Here is a 20,471-nt window from a genome sequence, read left to right on the forward strand (position 1 = left end):
AATTTTTTTTTTTTTGCTTAGACTTTTATGAATTCCTGTTTTAACTTGAAGAATTTCCCCATGTTGGCAATGCTAAAGAATGTGCACGTGTGCTATCTCCGTCGTTTATATACAGTCTATGGGAAAAGTCAGGATATGCACAAAGGGAGGAGAGATGGTAAAATGATGATGACAGTTTTGAGGTACATCTAAGAGTTCCTCACTCATTCAAAACAACTGAGAATTTTCTTTATACAAACTGGAGATCAAAACTCTTTATCTTTCCTTCTTATCCACTGAATGATTGCACTAGTTTTTTGCACTAGCCTCGAGATATCACATTACTTTTTGTTTTTAATTAAGACATTAGATGTCTCATAAAATGTGGAAAAACATATTGAATAGGCCTGACCTGAAAGACATGGACTGCACAGTTCTACCTGCTTCAGCTTTACACTCAAGATATCGAATGAGAAATGCAGAAAAGCATACCATGTTTTGCATGAATGTTGTATTTGTGCACATTCTTGTAAAATGCACCTGTATGTGAGTCTGCATGAGTGTGTGTGTGTACGCACGCGGGTGTGCTTTTGTACCCATGTACGAGTGTGAGATGGCGCGGCGAGAGCCATGTTGTACCTACATCTCAGTTCAATTTGTCCCCGACCTCAAATTGAAATTCCATTTTCAGGTGGTAAATTGTCTCCCACTTCGCCCTCTGGCACACAGTGAATTAAAATTCAAATTAGCCTGACCCTGCACCACTGCTCTCTAGCACCTCTCTGTCTGTCTCACTCTTTCTCTCTCTCGCCATCTCTATCGTGCTTGCTGTTTTGCTCTCTGCCCTCTCATCTCTTCCCCCTATTATCCTGTCCTCTCCATTCCTCTCATCTCTTGTTATCCTTTCCTCCCCACTCCCCTCGTCTTCCTTTATTTTGCTTATTTCCCCCCAATTTTGCTCTATATACCATATATCTCCCTGCATTCACCTCGCCATTCCCCCTACCCTTTCTCTGCTCTAATCCTCACTCTGTTTTGCCTCCCGTTTTTTTTTTCTGTCCATTTCATCCAATACCCTTTCTTTCCCTTTTTTCTTTTTGCACAATGTGGATATAGAGTTACAACCAAATGTGCATTTAGGTATTTATTTATTTGTGTGTGTGTGTGTGTGTGTGTGTGTGTGTGTGTGTGTGTGTGTGTGTGTGTGTGTGTGTGTGTGTGTGTCTTCTTTAAAACAACATAAATGGATTAGAAGCTAAAACAACATTGTTGTTGTTGCAGTTCCCCTGTGTGTTTTTAAGAAATAATCTGTAATCAAACACCTACATTTTCATGTCATTTTCTACTCATCAAAATAAAGTTTCTGATATATTACACTGGACTGAATGTACTGAATTTAAAAACATAAAGTCCTTTTGCATTTACTTATGCAAATTTACTTGAACTTTACCATATTCTGTCTCCTAGGGTTAGTTTGAATGTACATGTTGACCCTGTTAATAAAGTTTATCTCCAACTCTGGCAGCCCTACCTCTCAGTCATGCTGACCAGAGGTTCGCTGGAAGTCGTAGTGTCTACCGGCAGCCACAATCGGCGACAAGCCACCAGACGACCTGAACAAGGCACGCTGAATGATGGCAGAGAGCACACACTCCGCATAGAGAGGCTAGCTGGCAGGTTAGCGTTTGTTTTTGTTATGAAGTAACAAACTCCTGTTGAAGATGTTTTATTGTGTGTTATAATCCATTTCCTCATTTTGGAATTTTTCTTTGTTTTCCAACAGATCTTTTGCAGTCCACGTGGACGATGAAGCCAGGATGCAGGGTATGCTTCCCAATGACCAGCCATTGAACTTGCAGCGTATCTTCCTTGGTGGTATTCCCGCAGAAGTAGAGCAGACCTCCAACAGAGCCAACATCCCCTTCAAAGGATGCATATGGAACCTCATGATCAATGCTGTGTATGTTAAACTTTGTCACTCTGTCAGATATAACTGTGAACAGATTTGTTTTCTACAAATTTATTTGATGCAGGCATGATCTTCAGTTGAACAGCAGAGTGTTTGGTGTTTTTTAAGATGATTAACAGCAGTTTATTGAAATGCTTGTTTAGGCTGTAGACTTGTTTTTAAGTTAGCTTTTAAAAAAATTGGATACAAACAGTGTGGATCTGCCACTAGAAATGCTTCTGTCTCCTACGATGTTGAGATCACACATGGGTGAAAGTACTAATTCACTTTACATTATGTTTAAAATGTTCCCGTTAAACCTGTTTGATCCATATTTAAACACTGTACTTACTGTCTTAATGATCACCATAGACATTATACACTGACAGGTTAAAGTGTAGTTAATGCAATTGCAGCAGGTCACGGTCGTGCTGGTGGTGTTGATGATGATAAAGCCCGTCTTTCTGCCTGAACAGCAGTAATTGAACTGTCCAGCATCATAAACATGCTCATAACTCAGATTACACCACCTCGTCTTTGTCTGTTTATGATTGCGTCGTTCCCTTCATTTCAGCCCTATCACCCCGACCTTTTCTAAGCTTACATCTGCGTGCCTGTCTGTCAGTTCACTCAGTGTCTGAAACAACCTCTCCCCTTTAGGACAACCTCCCTTTAAGCCAGGGGTGTCCAACTCCAGGCCTCAAGGACTGGTGTCCTACAGGCTTTAGATGTGTCCTTGAGCCAACACAGCTGATTTAAATGGCTAAATTACCTCCTCAACATGTCTTGAAGTTCTCCAGAGGCCTGGTAATGAAATCATCATTTGATTCAGGTGTGTTGACCCAGGGTGAGCTCTAAAACCCGGAGGACGCCAGTCCTTGAGGCCTGGAGTTGGACACCCCTGCTTTAAGCCATAAAGATCTGGTTGGCAGTCCCATCCAAATGAAAGGCCTGAGTGCGAATGCTCTGCTCACACATATGTATCTAAATGATGAGAGCAGGAGTTGGAAAAACCCTTGTAAGCTGAGCTTTTAGAGCATTCTGAAGCCTAAGCGTTTGGCTAACAGGGATTGTTTAGTCTTTCGTTGGTTTTTTGCTGGTATTGTATCTAAGGCAGAACCACTTTTGTCAAAGAAAATGTTATATCCATCTAAAGTAATGTTATGTAACAGAGCAGAACAGGGATCGGTGACAAAAGATGTGAGAGGCTCGTGGTGAAGCTGGTTGCAAAGTGCCTTGAAGAGAAAAAAGCAAGTGGAGACAGGCGAATAGCTACTTAAAAAATGTGCCCTGTGTGAAACAAATATATGTATAAATACTTGGAAGTGTATAAACTGAATCAGCTGGCATCAGTTGATGTATTGGAATCAGGGGCTAAACTTGGTTTTGGGGCTAAACTTGGTTTTGTGGCCTGCCTGATCTAAGACTATGCTCAATTGATTTAGCCATAAAATTATGTGCATGTCAGGCCTGTTGTTTTTATTCACCAGCAGGGAATCCACCACACGCGACAGTGATGATAGTCATTTCAGCCTGATATTTCTTAGTTGCAGTTTTATTTGTATATGTAAAATACTAAATATCTACTTTATTTTGTGAAGAAAATGAAATTAAGGCTTGAAATAATAAACCATAGCAAACATTGATACTTACAGATTTATTTAATTCTGCTGTGCACATGATTTTTACATCTAACTGCCTGTTCCCCTCTCAGTTTGTCAGATTTCGCTCAGCCTGTTTCCTTTGAGAATGCTGAAATTGGTCAGTGCCCGAACCTCACCCCACCGCCACCTCCACCTCCTCTACCAGCAGAGAAGGAGCTCGAGAAAGAAAAAGAGGATTCAGAGCCCTCAACCCCCATCTCACCACGTCCAAGTCCTCCTGCTGTAAGTTTAATATAGCAACTAATGAAGGATGTTACAACTATTAAGTAAATTGTAATGGCCATTGTTTTTGTTAGTCAGCCTGTTTTAGACTGTTTGAACATTTTCAAAATATAAAAACAAATAATTATGTGCATGTTAGGCACATAGAACACAGTGTAGTAAAAAGACACACATTCACCTGTGTACAGCTGTCCTACAGGGCTACAGTGCTATTTTTCTGACTATGTTATTCAGAATATACTCTCACTCCCTTTCTCTCTCTGATGAAATGCAGCCATGGCCTGCCGTGTTAGCTTAGCAATTCATCACACAGCAGTTGTACAGCCCATTAACTTTTCTTTATAGTCCCTTTAGCCTTGAGTCACTAAACGCCAGCCCTGGCAGCCTGTCATACAGAGTGGAGCCATGGCGTTATGCTAGGCTAACTGTGCATACAATTAATGCTTTATGAGTGCAGAGGAGCCAAACACTCTGAGCTAACATTTAGCCACTATTCTAAGAAGCTGGCAGGCGGTAAAGTCAGTCATTTTTACACTCTTAGCACCGGGTTAGGCAAGATATATTTCACATATATGGCTTACAGCAGGCATAGGTTATCAGTTACCCAGTTAGCTGCTAAACTACACCTCTTAAGGAACATTGATCTTCAAGCACAGAGCCAAAGAACTCTCCTATCCTAGCTATAATTCTGGTTTGTTGCTTTATGGGCTGAGAATTCATCTGATTTTATGATTTAGACTGCAGGCTGTAAAAGCCACAGTTCTGAGTTCTCATCTACACATTAAGTGTTATTAGGGTGGTTTTTTTATGTGTATTTATATATGTCATGCTTTGTTTGTTTGGTGCTTTGTTAAGACTCTTGACTCCTAGAGAAGTCTGTTAAATTAACATCATAATGTAGTATACAGCAGATACTATAGAAAACATCATTACTGCCATTTTTGTCTTGTACTGGATACAACACTGTTAAAATATTGACATGTTTTCACTATCGAAAAACAGTTTTAAAAAATTGAACGGCACAATTTTGGCTATTAGCACATTGTTTTCAAATGATTAAGCAATGGAGCTCTGCACACAGGTTGTGACATGAATTTTTCATCAGCAGTAGGAGGATTTTGTCAAAATGAAGAAGTAAACACTGGTTGAATCACAGTTGACAGAACACAACAACTCAGCATGCGTATGAATGAAAAGAGCGTCTTTACTTCCCACTTCTCTGTCACGGCTTCTGTATTTGTGATTCTTCTGATAGTCACCGAGTACCAAGTGAGGGGTCAAAGAGGCTCCATAGGCCTCAGTGAACCTCTGAAAAATATAACTCAGACTTTAATTTGAGCATTTTCCTTTTTCTCTTTGCATTTTGATTGATAATGTGACAACTGCCTCTAATTAGCTTTTTAAATCTCAGGTCTATAATTTCCTTCATTTACACTGAGCTGCAACATTAATAATGTTAAACAGGCTATATTTTCAGCTGCAAAATTAGACTTTTTCTTTAAAAAAACCCAAAAAACTAGAAATAGGCCTTGATCTATTCATCTGTTAGAAGAAACTATGGTAAGAGTCTATAAGGAATGGGAACCGTTGCTTTTTGGCATTATCATCTGCTCTGTCATCATTCTGTCTCTCTGGCTGCCACTAATCTGCTTCCTTCCAACTCTCCAACTGCTGACTTGCAGGAGGCTATGTCCCCTTCCCTACCTGCTGCTGCAACCCGTGCACCTGCTACTGTAGCACCGTCCAGTGATAAACAGAAACCCAGCTCAGATGTGGTACACACACACACATGCAAACACACGAACTCAGTACTGGTTTGCTATTATTAAGTCAAGTGTAAGATTGTGTCACTCAGATTTTGTGATTTCCTCTGTGGCTTGCAAGCCCAAAACTTGTCCATTCATACTGAAGACATGATCCAAAAAAAAGAGAAGATGACAAATAAATAATTTAATCTTTCAGAAATAAAAACTGTATTATTTTCTAGAAGCGCTAGTTAGCAGACACTATTCAGAGAGAGAGAGAGAGACATTAAACAGTTGTTGGTAACTATTCTCAGACACAGATTTAGTGGACTGGAGAGTAACCTTGTGTTTACTCCACCCATGGCATCATTCCTTCTTTGGCCTTAGGCTAACAAGTTATCATGAGACTGACCCAAGGTTCTCTTCTATCTGTCTGCTACTTGAGGCCAGGCAGAGAAATTGGTGCAAACACAGCCCTCAACTGGCAGTGACTGACCACCTCTGCCAGAGCAGCTGAGGGTTAAGTGCTTTGTTCGAGAGCCCTTAACATTAGGTACTGAGAAGAAGAGGGGCTTTCTTGTTTGATATTCCGATGGTGTATCTGTTATAGTTTGGGATGCACCAGTTTATCAGCTGAAATTAACCTTGTTGACTGACTTCAACGCATTGGCAAAAGAGATGACATTCACTGAGGGGAGTGTTCAGCATTTATTTTGTGTGTTCCATCAATTTTGTGGTCTCTGGGATTCAGTTTCATTTAAAGACAGCGTGGCAGGGAAAATCTGAAAGACCTGAGATAATCAAATTGAGAAATGTCTCTGTTTTCATGGTAAAAAAGAGCGCATGAATGATAAAAACTAAATAAACAGAAAAAAACAAAGGTTCACAGGATTCTGGGTACTCCTGTGAAAGACTAAGAATGACCGCATCGTGACTTGGTAGCTTGTAGAACAACCTTTAGCAGCAATACCTTGGAATAATAATCATCTATATGCATTTAACAGTATCTCACATTGTTGTGGAGGAATCCTGGCCCACTCTTCTCTTCGTCCCACCATAGCATTTCAGTCAGGTTGAGGTCTGGTCATTGAGTTGGCCATTGCAACATCTTGGTTCATTTCTTCTTCGGCCATTCTGTTGTAGATTTGCTGCTGTGCTTGGGATTGCTTTCCTGTTGCAGTTGCAAGCTTAAGACTTTTTCCTGACAACCGTTCCAAATAAGCCATACTTGTTAAGTCTTTTCTCTTTTCCTTCACTTTCTCTAAACATTGCGCAGTTGGACCTAGAGGGGAATTTTCACTCCTGTGATTGTGCCATTGTTTTTAACACGTACCTGAATGCTCCAGACCAGCAAACTACCACATAAGTAGTATGTATTTTACACCTGTAAAGCTATTATCCCAGATCAGTTTGTTCTGCAGTTCTTGTTCCTAAAAACTTTTTTCCAGTGGCTGAAATACAGTAAGCACAGTATAGACTTTATAACTATAGAAAGTGGTGGAAACTCTTACCTACACACACAGGCTCATCTTCACTCGTCACAGACACACACACACACATATATATATATATATATATATATATATATATATATATATATATATATATATATATATATATATATATATATATATATATATATATATATATATATATATATATATATATATATATATATATATATATATATATATATATATATATATATATATATATATATATATATATATATATATATACACACACGTAAATTTCTGGCTAAAGGACAGATTCTATTGGTGTGACCTCCAACCAAAGACCTGAATGGAAGACCGTCTTCCCATTGTTAGCTTAATGGAAATACGCAGAAGGGATGAGAGAAAGGAAGGGAAGAAGAGGAGGATGGAAAAGGATAGAAGAAAGACAAGAGGGAAGAGAGAAAAGGTGCAACGAAAAGGGAGAGTCTTTCTGAACAGAGTGGCGCTCAGCTTTTGTTGGCTTAATGGAAAGACGGAGGAGAGGAAGTGGGAAAAGAATGAAAGGAGAGGGAAGTAAAGGACTTCTGAGCAAGTGACGTCTGCCTTTTGTTAGATAGGGGAAGAATAAGAAAGAGGAAAAAGACTGAGGTTGAAGAGGAGGAGCGGATATGGGGACAGAGAGTGATAAGAGGTGAGTGTCAGCTGTAACAAAGCAAGGTCACGGTGTGGGGAATGTCTTCACTTGAAAGGGAACAAGAGAGGATTGGAGATTGAGACACACATACACTCAGTCGTCTCAGGTCCTCTCTCTCTTGCTAACTTTGTCACGCACTCACACTTGAAGTATGGCAAAGTACCTTTATCACTTAATAGGCATTACTGTATATTCAAAAGAGGAGAGACACAAACTAGAGGGTGAAGCTTTTGGAAGGGGGGGGGGGGAATTAGGGGGCGGGGGGACAAAGGAAAGACCAGATACTGAGGTGTGAACAGAAGACTAGTCTAGATCTGGAGAGACTATTAGAGGTGATACAAGGTAACAAAGTGAAGTAGAAGCAAAACGGAAGGACTTCAGGTGACTGTAAGTGAGACAAGATAGAAGTGTAAGATAATAAAAAATAGAGGGAAACAGATAAGGGCCAAGGACAAGAAGTAAAGCAAGAAGTAGAGAGAGAGGACAATGACAGGAGGGTACGATGGGAGCAGAGGGTTTGGTAAGTAAAAGCCAAAAAAAGAGGTGTAGAAAAGTGGAGAAAGTTGAGGGAAATAGAAGATCAGTACAGTTTGGGAAGAACAAAGCAGAAGAAAAACCATGTACGGTAAAAGAATGTGGAATGAGTGGGATTTATCGGTACATGCTGGTACAGACAGCAGGAGGAGAGGGAAGAAAGGAAAACTGGGTGGGTGGGAGGAGAGGCAAAGATGGTAAAGCAGATGATGGGAGCACAAAGGACGAAGAATACTACAGGAGACTTAGACTGAAAAAATGAATAAGAAATATAAACCAGTGAAGATGAGCATTATAGGGGGAAAAAGACAGATGTTTTGAGTTTTGAGACAAGCAGACAAAAATAAAGGAGGTATCATTTTTTTTAAAAAGGAGAAGGTAAAATTGGATATTGTTTTAGAGTAACCAACAAAGTAAAGTTGCATCTGATGCTAGTATAGGAAAATATGAAAGCAGAGGGAATAATTGTGGGGAAATAAAGTAATTGTAAAAGTGAGGACAACGGAAGGAATAAATAAAGTAAGGAAAATGAAGAAGCAAGATAAAAGTATGCAGGAGTGGAGGGAAAATGAAAGCAGCAGATGGGAGGATAGGTGGGCATCATGAAATTAGGGAAAAATAAAGACTTTGACAAGGAGGAAAAGGAGAAGAGGTATAAGAGTGAGGAGGGATTAAATAGAAGCAAGCAGAAAAGAGAAATGTCTTGGAAGGCCTAAAATAAGATGGTGTGAGATACAACAATGACACCTGGTGGTTGTTGACTGAACTGCAGAGTGCGGGAAGAGAGAGCACATAAACACTAATTGAATAAGTTACTAAAATAATATACAGCTAAAGCAATTCAAGAATGAATAGTGGAATTGTAAAGAGGGCCTCGAAAAGCGCTATATAAATGCAATCCATTATTATTATTATTATTATTATTATTATTAAGAGAAAACAGCTGTGATGCCTGGTTTAGATGAAATCAAAACATGCACAGGGGTCCTAAAAATTAGACGATTCCATGTTCCATAGCAAAACACCAAATCTGCCATGTGACCAGCTGTTTTGATGTGATGAAGAACATAATTGATAAGCATGACAAGCATCCAGTCTCCCGTTTTCTTAACCACTTAACCACAGGCTTATTGGAAGGATCTGAACCTACCTATGATGATACGCACACCTTGGGTTTCATGGTCCATAACATAGCAGCAGTGCAAAAGATTGAGAATGTTATACTGGACTATACTGTGTTTGACAATCAGAATATTTTTAATTGACTGTATTGTTTAAATTAGAGTTTTAAAATTACATCATAAATACCGCATCTAAAAACTACTGTGCCTTTAAAGTGATTTTTTTTCAAACATTTTCAATGATTTCTTATGTAAAGTCCTGTTTGGTGCATCATCGTGACCTGCCAACCCTGCGAGCCCTTGCAGATCAGAAGAACGAACCCTATTAGTGTGATTGGCATGTGTTCTGCCTGGGTGTTAGGGTTCACGTTGACAAGAGCCAATTGAAGCGGTGCGGTGAGACCTTGTCACTGTAACTGACATGTTATGTCCCAATCTCCAGGAATCATGTGCATCAGCTGTGGCCCCAGCAGCACTTGAGAAGGCCTATCAGTTTGGATTGACCAGAAACAGCCACATGAGCTTCGCCTTTGATGACAACAATGTCAGAGACAAGTATGTTCAAAGCAAATGAGCTTTTTCAAATGAATAATGGATTTGAGTTATTTATTTTTTTAATGGTTCTTGGCAAACATGTAGACAGTGCTGCTTTGTGGAATTTAGGTTTTTACAGTGGAGTTATGCAGTAGCTGTCATAGATGAGACAAACCTTTGTAGTATTGTCTGAAACTTGGATGTAATTGCAATGAAAATATTCATCTCAATCAATTTGAGTTTATTGCAAATTATTTACTGTAAAGAAAAATGTGCAATGGGAGGAAATATTCAAATATTATAAAGTAACAGTTGCATGATCACCTTAGTAAGAAATTGTAATATGCAAGTAGAACTGTGTGCATTTGAAGCACATTGTAAGTATGTCATTATTACAGATGATATGCCCTTAATGTTTTTCTGAATAATTACATAGTTGGATGAAGCAGCATAAAAAGAAAATACTGTAAAAGTTAGTCACCCCAGTTACAAATGTAGCTACAGGATAACCCCACCACCTGTAACATAGTTAACATAGCAACCCCAGATACGTGTGTGTGATCTGCAGTACGGAGCACATTTCTAAATAAATAAATAAAAAGCAGAAGTGAGCGGTAGTTTTGGCAGGATGTGATTCCTACAAACAGAAAGGTGTACACCGGGTCAAAATCTACTGTATAAGAAACAACATCTTAAAAAAATGAACATGTTGGCTGGACCAGCCGTCAGAACAACCCTTCTGGTCCACAGCAAACTGACAGTAACAAAAAAAACACACTCTACAAACAAGGCGAAGGTCTGAGTATGCTTTAGTTGTTGTCCTGGTGGTCTGTGCAAACAAGGGATTTGTGTCTTGGGCAGTGTCTCTGACTGTTTTAAGAATCACACTTGTAACATTTAATTACTTCACATGCTCCCTAAGCTGCAAGGCAGCCTGCTGTCCAAGTAAATCACCATGTATCCATTACTCTGTGTATCTGTCAGTGCTAGAAAACACAAACCTGACTCAGATATTGAACTCTTCAAACTTAAGTTTGTCCTTAGAAACACTTCTTGTAATAATCAAGGCTATGCAGAACTAAAGACAATTACTAATGTAAATCTTTGGGGTGTAAAATATGGTTTGAAATATTGAAATGGTACAGTCAAAGAACATACTAGACATTATTTTGTATGCTGTATGCCCTGATCTCAATCAATCGAATCGTTTGACTAAGATATTAACAGAAACTGGTCACAGTCCTTTAAGATTTCCTGTCTCACGCGAACTCTTAGTATTAGAATTTAGTAATGTCTTTTTGCATCAGTAGCATCAGTCACATATTTCACGTAGGCTTTTTTGACTCTTTATTTCTTTGTTTTCAACCATTCATTTGTTCTTTAGGCTGTTCATGGTTGCTTTAGGTTGTGATCTTTTTGGACTGCTCCTACAGTAACTTCAGAGTCACAGGCTACAAGGCACAATGATTGCAAGGAATCCAGGTGCTTAAGTAGCAAAGCCTGAAAGATCTCTTGCAAACCTAAAACATGCCACAATGTGGTCGTGCAATGGTTTTCATTAACTTAAATTCTAAATGTGAACTCTAGCAAGTTGTAATGATTTATGCATCTGTTTTTTTTCCTGTTATGCTTGAGTTCTTCTTCACTAGGACTTCAGGATATATGGTGGATGCCAGCTTCCAGGAGAGTAGCAACAGTCCTGTATTTCCTCTATTTATACACAGTTTCTTATTGTGGATTTCTAAACACCCAGGGACTTAAATATGCTTTTGATGCTTCACATACAGTTTTTCTATGATGCTCCTTTTAGGTCCTTGGTTCAAACCGACGTATCTTTCTTTAGAGAGCAGGCGATGTCAGTAAGAAGACTCCATGTTTTTATTTAAAGAGCCTCACAGCTCTACAGCCACCTCCCTCTCTCCAGTTAGCCTTAAGAGAAATCATTAATGAAGAGGTTCATTTCTTTCTTTCTTCTGGTCTGAGTCTGTGTGATTACAAAAAATACAAGTGTGTCATCAGTTTAGTCAGATCCTGTTTGCCTTGACAATTCAGAAACCCTGTCTTGCAACTGTACTACAATGTATTCCTGTGTTTGTTTGTTGTGGGGTTTTTTTCTCCACAGACTGAAAATTGAGTTTGAGCTGAGGACAAAGGAGTCATCCGGTCTTATTTTCTACATGGCAAGAATCAACCATGCTGACTTTGTTTCCATACAGGTAACTATCTAATACACTGGCAGGTGTTTTTAGTTGTTTCTCTACTGCTGTTTGTCCTGTAGTATTTTTTTAGTTTAAGACTTAATCTCATAAAGGGATATAAAGTTTGCTCTTTGTGTGTTTGATTTCCAAATTAGGCCCAGTAGGTACACACTCTGAACTGCTTTTACAACTTAAAAGGTTTCGCCTGATAAATTTCCAGTTTGATTTCTGTCTGTGCTGTAGAACTGTATAGAGGCTAAAGCTGTATGTACTCTGTTTTACATGTCTGCTTGTTATTCTCCTTCATCTATCATGAAAACCCTTTTTTATTCTTTAAGATCAAGAATGGTCAGGTTTGTCTGGGTTATGATCTTGGCCATGGAAACATATCTGACTGTGTCCCATACTCCATCAATGATGGAAGCTGGCATAAGGTACAACAGTTCTTAAGTTTTTAACACATTTCTTCAATTATTTGAACAGCATCTCCTGTCTGGATTTGATCTGCATGACATCTTGTATGCAACATTATGATAAGATTCAAAATCTTTACTGTTTCAAGAGCTTAACTGCAATAATAAAAGTTCTGTTGCTTGTTGTTTTATAGCTCTTAAAAGAATTGTTTATAATAGAAAATCTGCACTTTCCTTATTAGGAATAACAATTTGTGTTACACTGCAATGAACACATTGAAAAAGTCACAGCACGTAAAGACAAGTTGTCAGTCTTCATGCGTCCAAGGCAACGTTTTAGTCATTGATGAAACTATCGGATGCTTGTGATTCAGTTACTTCACCATGTCTACTTCCTTTTTGTTCTCTCTCTGTCTCTGGTTTTTGTTCCTAGATCAGCGTAACGCGTGACAGGCAGAGAGCCACGCTTATTGTGAATAGGCGGTTCCAAAAAATGATGTCAAGTCCAAAGAAGGTGCTCAGAATAACTCATACATGTAGCATAACACAATGCATGACCTGCAAAAGCCGTAATTTGCTCAAACTCCGCTTCTCATACGTTACTCATTACTTGTCAGTGACATCAGAAATAGTCCTTGGACCTGTACTATAAATGAAGTTTATACATCCAAGGTGTTATTCCTTATCTAGCTTCTTAACACTGGCAGTCCTGCCAAACAATAAGTCAATCTAGGGGTTTGATATCTAGCTACAAGCACATTTACGTGAAAGAAGTGGTGTTGGCAGCGTCTGCTGGCTGCACAGCGTGTATTTTATGAAAAACTTACACTATAATATTTCAGAAATATGAAGAGGTTAAACAGAGTATCTAAGCTGTAAGCATCAATCCGTAAGTGTCCATAGTGATGTACACGCTAAGAGAACCAGCTCCATAACATTGAAACCTAGAATTAAAAGTTGAACTTGCATCACTGAGCCCAAGTCCTGTTTCTGCCCTCTATCGTCACAATGAGGTAGTCAAACTCTTGCCATTATGTCATTCAGTAAATCATGAACTTAAACTGTTGCTAACACAAAGTTTCACAATGATTTATGTCAAAGATGTTGTACACAGCAGTGCAGGAAACCAAAATGAAGTGTTTTACAACACTGCGTAGCACAAAGGAAAAAAATCACAGAGGAAGCATCAGAAAAGACTCTTTGCATGTTGCATTGGGAGAGGAAATATTTGTTCATATTTGGACTTTAAACTGTGGCCCAGCAAGGGGGTGTTTTCACTGTTTGCATTTCTAATTTTATATTTTTATGCTGTATTTTTGTGTCTTGTCAATTTTCTCTGCTACATCACCTTGACATGGTCATCTCGAGACACATTATTGTAATAATCAATAATGTAGGACGCAGACAGACAGAATTGCTTTTATTATCTGTACTAATAGAGATGAAATTGTGTGTCAAAGTGACTGTGAGCACTGCAAAAATATTGCGTTAATGAACTGTGTTCTTGTTGCCAGGCTGACCTGTTAGATGTGGTGGGGATTCTGTACGTTGGCGGATTACCACAAAACTATACCACAAAACGAATAGGACCGGTAAAACACACGCACACACACACGCACACACCATTTAAAAATAGGTAATAAGTCTTTCATTGCATGTCAACACATGCCATCATATTTTTATTTCGGTGCTTCACTTTTTTGTTGTCAGTTTAGTTGTTTTCGATTAACTGAAATAGCTTGAGTGTCATTTCAGTATAAAAATTAAGAACTTCTAGCATGATTATCCAGTTTTCGAGGACTGAAGTTAGTATCAGTCAGATTTTGAGTGATTTTTGTTCAACGAAAGCCATTTTTATCAACTCTTTTTTTTCTTCATCAAGATTCTCTATAGTATCAATGGATGTATTCGTGACCTTAGGGTGGCTGGAAGCCCTGTAGGAGGTGTTTCAGGTAATGGTTTGTATTGTATTTAATGAGTGCCTATTGGTTTTAATGTCTCTTTTGTTTTGTTGTGTTTTTTTCTCAAAAGAATAGTGTAACAGCTTGATATACGAGATGTTATTTTTGAATGTGCCCAAATAGTTTTTATTAACTTGCTCTCGTTCTATCAAGGTTCTTCTGAGTCCATGATTGACTTTAAACTAGACATGGCCACACCCACATCCAGTCATATGGTTGGAAGGTGCTTCGTTGCTACTGAGACGGGCACTTATTTTGAGGGCACTGGCTTTCTAAAAGCAGGTGAGATGACGCTCAGAGCATGTACATGAAAGGGGAACATAAGGCTGGGATTTTTTTGTTTTATTTCATTTTTTTCCTGGTCATGTTGTACATGCATATAAATTACCTAGCAATGACCTGATTTTGGTTCTTTTGCTGTTTTATTTTATTTTATTATATATTGATCTGAATAAATTTTACTTATTGGAATGTCTTTGTACAAAATGTGCCTTCCATTTCTCACCAACAGTTACTCTTTGTCTTTATCTAGTCTCATCCTATAGAGTGGGTCTGGATGTGTCCATAGCATTAGAGTTCCGAACCAGCAGAACCAGTGGAGTGCTTTTGGCAGTCAGTAATCAAGGCAATGATGGACTGGGGCTAGAAATTGTCGATGGCAAGGTACGCAACACTCATTTATGGCTCAGTCGCACCAAATATAGTGTGTATAGTAAATATAGGATAAGACCCTCCTTGTGACTAGAAAAAAACAGCAGGGATTGCACTGGATTTTTTTCACCTTTGCTGACTGAATGCAAGTAGTTGTGGTGACCAGCTGGTTGTCCAGAGGTTGAACATGCAATGCCCTTAACCTTTGGGTAATCATTTCTGACAGATTTATCAGCAGTAAATCTTTGCTACTGTCTGATTTATAAATGCAGAAAAATTGCCAACACATTGCAATCAATCTTGGTCACTTTGCACCAATGAGCGCAATTTGTCTGTGACGTGTTCCACAATAAGTTTCCTGTTGTTAGACACACTGAGGGACTCTACTGAACCGGTTGCCAACTGCTTCCATTGCCATATTATAATTAAATCACAGACATCATGAACTCCTGAATTTTAGTTTCAGATCTATGAAGTTCTGGCTGGACTTTCAACATAAGTACTTAATGTGAATTTCTGTGTAACAGATTTGCGATTATTACAAACAGATTGCATGTAATTAACACATTGAAGCCATTCAGTTGCAGACTGACACCGTTTGGTGCAATTATGGTCACAGACATAGCAGCCATGTTTGAATTGGCCGCTTTCAGTTTCATTGTACATGGTCTTAATAATTTTGTTAATGTTGCAATTTCCAGCCACTGTTGCACTGCACAGTGGTTCTCAAACTTTTTACATCATTCCCCACGTGGCAAGAAGAAATACTTTCAAGCCCCATCTAAACAAAATAATGACAGAAAAGCCTGGCTGCAACTTTATTTAGATAATAAACTCATTCACAATGAATCATTCAGTAATTTTTGTTATAAACAAACAACTTTCATTTCAAACAACTATTTCTTAACTTTTAGTCTGCACCACTTCTTCAAAAAGGTAAAAAGTTAAACAGAATGTGAACATTGCCAGACATAGAAAAATAAAATTCAGTCTTAGTCTTATAAAAAAAGAAATCCCCAGAAACTTGTGAACAGAGGTGAAAAATATATAATTTAGTGAGAGCTTAATGCTATTCACTCTTAAAGGCTGCAGTCAGCCTGTTTTTGACAGCAGAGCTGCGGCGGGGCGTGGACTGGGGCGTGGCTGCGGGGGAGATGGACGCACCTGTGCGGCATCCCCAGTCACGTCTCCCCAGCTTAGGACAGAATGAACTGGGTCCTGTTGTTGTTGTTGATATGTGTAGGCTGTAGCCGAAAAGCTGCATTCGCGTGTGTAAGTCGACAGGCGCAATATAGTGCGAACATGCAGCCCAATCCTGGGTTTTGGCACCACTGTAAACGATGGACGACAGACACAACCACATGTTCGCACTTTTCACTACACTTCTTTATTGCGGCTGTTGAATTACACGCGTGGCTGCGTGCAGCTTTTCAGGGATGCAGCGGATGCGCATATTATTAACGTAACTGCTGCAAATTTCTTGTTTCTTTCCGCCGTAAAAGTGATTCTGATGTTAAACATTAGTTCTGCATGACTTTTCTGCCAGGTAACTTGCGCCCCACCTGTCAGAACTCCAGTGGGGCGTGCCACACACTTTAAAAACTTCACTAACCTGACTGTAGTATAATGGACTGTAGTATAAAGGAATAATATTTGTGTGAAATGCACATATTTAAAAACTCACATTATAATATTACAGATATATTAAGCGGTTAAACACTGACTTTTTTACTTATTTAAGCAGGACAGTATAACTATTGAGATCAAAAATCTCTTTTACAAGTGTGTTAGTTTTCTAGGCAAGAAATACAGCAGTGAAGTTGCAAAAAACTGGTAACACACAGAAAAAAATACACAAGTTAAGTACTCTAAAATAAAAACAATAAAAATAAAATACAAAAGCAACCAAAATGTATAAATGTCATCACCAATAAACCCTGAAAAATCAATAAAAGTAATTCCCACAATTTTTTGATTAATGGAAGTCAGTAAGACAGGCGCAGACCATATAAATAAGACCTTAAAAATAAGAATGTACCAGTGGCTGAGGCTATGAAATGACAAACAGACCTCCCAGCACAAGCACACAATGTACAGTGGCAGGTAAACGCTTTAAGGTTTGTAATAAATCTCAGTGCTCAGTTATAGAAAGAATCCAGCATATGTAAACGTTGTAATATAAGTGAGTATCTCGACTTTTAATATATATATTTTGTTCAGTAAACATGTTTTATATCTTGTTTGAAAATTATCCATGGCTCTGCTCTTTCTGCAACAAAATCATAACAGAAGGTCGTCGTCATTAGCAACAACCGAAGCTGCTGGACATTAATGTGGAACGATTGCGATAAATAAATAAGTTAACGCTAAGTGACCTCTTTGGCGGTTCTAGCATTAAAAATTTCCTGGATATCTTGAATTAGTTGTCAGTAATCTGAAATTGATTTAGAGAGTCACAGCAAACTTAAATTATTCCAATTCAAGTCTTCCATAAGAACCATTTACTTAAAATTCCCTTTTAATAAAAGCTTCATTAAAGAGGGTAGTGCACTTCTGACAACTGAGGATGTTCTGGAGTAGCCAAGTGTAATCTGGAGGGATTCAAAGGATCAAGTACCAAAAACTGAAATGATCAAAAACTCACTGATTCAGAGTTTTTGCCAAATATTATAATACCCCTGACTTTTTTAGGTCACTCAGTCCTATATACATATAATACCCATCAACACTAATATCTGTATTTGTAATAGATTTGCCTAACCAGATTTCAAATTAAACTATAATATTAGAATGTGCTCAAATGCTAAGCATAACCATAGCACATAAACTATGTATGTTCAAATGAAGAAAACATAAATCTGTTTTAAAATCAACAGGAATGTTAAACCTTGTGCTGGAAGCAGGCCCGGAAATAAGAAGCAACAGAAGAATTAAACACTTGTCCTTTTTTAAGATTTTAGTCCATTGTAAAATAAAATAAATGCTGCTCAGAGGAAAAGGACATTGATACAAATTTGATCTTAAAAAAACCTTAAAAAATAGCAAAAATAACATAAAGGGAAAAAACCTCCAGAGAGAAAGCTTTTTCAGTTGTGAGGTTTGGGACTATCAAACATGTTCTTGGTCCATCTCCACAAATTGAGGATTTTATTTTTTTACATAAACTTGTCACAAAAAGTAATTTTTACTTAGTATTTTTTGTGAAAACTTTATAAAACTTTTCACAAACTAATTTCAAAGAATTTCGAAGAATTATGAAATTAGTTTGACTACATGCAGTAAGCTTGTTTGTTGTTTCCATGTGCCTTTCCCTCCCTCTTAGCTGCTCTTCCATGTTGACAATGGAGCTGGGCGCTTTACGGCAGTGCACGTTCCTCAGGGAGAAGGCTTCTGTGATGGACAGTGGCACTCCGTCACCGCCACCAAGAAACGGAACAAGCTGGAGCTGGTGGTTGATGGGAAGCAGAGCGATGCAGCCAGTCCGTATGCACACTCTGTCACCTGTGACACCAGCGACCCCATATATGTTGGAGGATATCCTGGTATGAATGCCACCTACCTAAAATGATACTTGGACAAATGTAAAGAAACATGCCAACACATATGAATTGTTGTTAGCATATATAGAAAACATACTTGTTACAGGAGAAGAGCCTGTTCAGGGATTATGGAGTAAATTTGATTATGTGTTTTTGTTTCTGTCTCAGCTGGAGTTCACCAGGCAGCTCTTTCTACCAGCACCTCTTTTCATGGTTGTATAAGAAACCTGAAGATCACCAAGTCTTCTAAGACCATGGAGGTGCACTTCAACAAGGCTCTGGAGATTAGAGGAGTCCAGCCTCTTTCCTGTCCCGCTGTCGCTGCCTAATTCTCCTTACTGCTTTTCAATAAGGTCTCAGCTTTCCCAAGGGACCTAATGCCAATTTATGTGTTGACCCATTTCCTCAGAGTGAATTTGTGTGTTAGCTGTGTAGTCATTACTCTTTTAAGTCCTGCAACTCGTGACACGTTTCACTATTCCCAAATTAGTGTACCTTTACAGCCATTCATTAATTCTACTCACAATTCATTTGTTTGGTGTAAGTACCTAAAAAATAAGTGCCCAGCTCAGCTACACTTTTTGCATTGTAACATCAAAAATGTCTTTCTGAGCGTTTTTCTTCACTCAAATTGAAATATAAACAACAACAAGTCTAACCAAACAATTATTCTGATGCTACCAACATGCTATTGCTCAGTGTGATTTTTAAAGTACCAAATTCGTCCATCAATCTATCCATCTTCTTCCGCTTATCTGGGGCTGAGTCGTGGGGGCAACAGCCTAAGGAATCCTCCCTCTCCCTAGCCATCTCCTCCAGCTTGTCTAGAGGAACACCAAGGTGTTGCCAGACCAGCCGAGAGTTATAATCTCCCCAGCATGTCCTGGGTCTGCCCTAGTGCCTCCTCCCGGTGGGACATGCCCAAAACATCCAGTAGGCATCCTAGCCAGATGCCCGAATCGCCTCAACTGCCTCCTTTGGAGGAGCAGCGGTTCTATTCTGAGCCCCTGCTGGATGGCTGAACTTCTCACCCTATCTCTAAGGGAGAGGCCAGCCACCCTTCGGAGGAAGTCCATTTCTGCCGCTTCTCTCGCTTTTGGTCGCTACCCACAGCTCATGACCATAGGATGAGGGTAGGGACGTGGATCGAACGGTAAATCGAAAGCTTCGCTTTTACACTCCACCCATCCCAGTTCTTCAAATATAACCTTAAACATCTACTAAGAAGTTGTCAGTTTATTATCAGACCTGCGCACAATGTGAAGCTCTGATCAATAAATTTGTAATGGCTATGAAGTGAGTCTCACTGTGTTTCAGTTTGTCATCTAAAGTATTAAAATCCTGCATTGCAATACATGTGCTTACAGTACTCAGGTGCTGCTTTTTGGGATATTTTTTGGTGTTTTGAATAAGTTCAGTTTTGTCTTTTATCTTGGAAACAGTTGCACCAGGATTTGTTTTTGTTTTTTCCTGTCTGTTCTTCGTATACCTTCTTTTCTAAAAAACGGTTTAGAACGTCTGAATTTTTGATCAATGTTTTTAAGCAATAATGCACAAGAAACATTTAAGTGTTTTGATCTCTCCCACAAAACTTGAGTATGCACTTAAAGCTTTACAACTATATGTAGAACATACACTAACGAATCACTAAAATATAAAAGTAAAATAAAAAATTTGATACTCGGGACAAAATGGTTTTATCGAGGAAGTGTACAGTTAGATCCATAATAATTTGGCCAGTCACTCATTTTTACCTCTTGACTGTAAATTGCTGATAGGGTATTGCCGTTAACTTTGTGAACACAATAACT

At 38.7% G+C, this 20,471-nt stretch overlaps 1 protein-coding gene across 1 annotated transcript in view; it reads left to right on the forward strand.

The window, feature by feature from the left end:
- lama2 (laminin, alpha 2) overlaps positions 1-19,956 on the forward strand; it is a 234,305-nt gene extending 214,349 nt beyond the window's left edge. Inside the window, exons 60-73 of the mRNA XM_080290182.1 lie at positions 1,505-1,656; positions 1,763-1,939; positions 3,642-3,813; positions 5,496-5,588; positions 9,807-9,919; positions 12,021-12,114; positions 12,435-12,530; positions 12,943-13,023; positions 14,024-14,101; positions 14,392-14,461; positions 14,624-14,752; positions 15,003-15,133; positions 18,444-18,663; positions 18,829-19,956. Coding sequence (XP_080146308.1) covers positions 1,505-1,656; positions 1,763-1,939; positions 3,642-3,813; positions 5,496-5,588; positions 9,807-9,919; positions 12,021-12,114; positions 12,435-12,530; positions 12,943-13,023; positions 14,024-14,101; positions 14,392-14,461; positions 14,624-14,752; positions 15,003-15,133; positions 18,444-18,663; positions 18,829-18,989 — 1,767 coding nt within the window. The 3' untranslated portion in view covers positions 18,990-19,956. The remainder of the gene's footprint in view (positions 1-1,504; positions 1,657-1,762; positions 1,940-3,641; positions 3,814-5,495; positions 5,589-9,806; positions 9,920-12,020; positions 12,115-12,434; positions 12,531-12,942; positions 13,024-14,023; positions 14,102-14,391; positions 14,462-14,623; positions 14,753-15,002; positions 15,134-18,443; positions 18,664-18,828) is intronic.
- The last annotated feature ends 515 nt before the right edge of the window (positions 19,957-20,471 follow it).

Source organism: Astatotilapia calliptera, chromosome 15 (assembly GCF_964374335.1).
Source record: "Astatotilapia calliptera chromosome 15, fAstCal68.1, whole genome shotgun sequence".
NCBI classification, from domain to species: Eukaryota; Metazoa; Chordata; class Actinopteri; order Cichliformes; family Cichlidae; genus Astatotilapia; species Astatotilapia calliptera.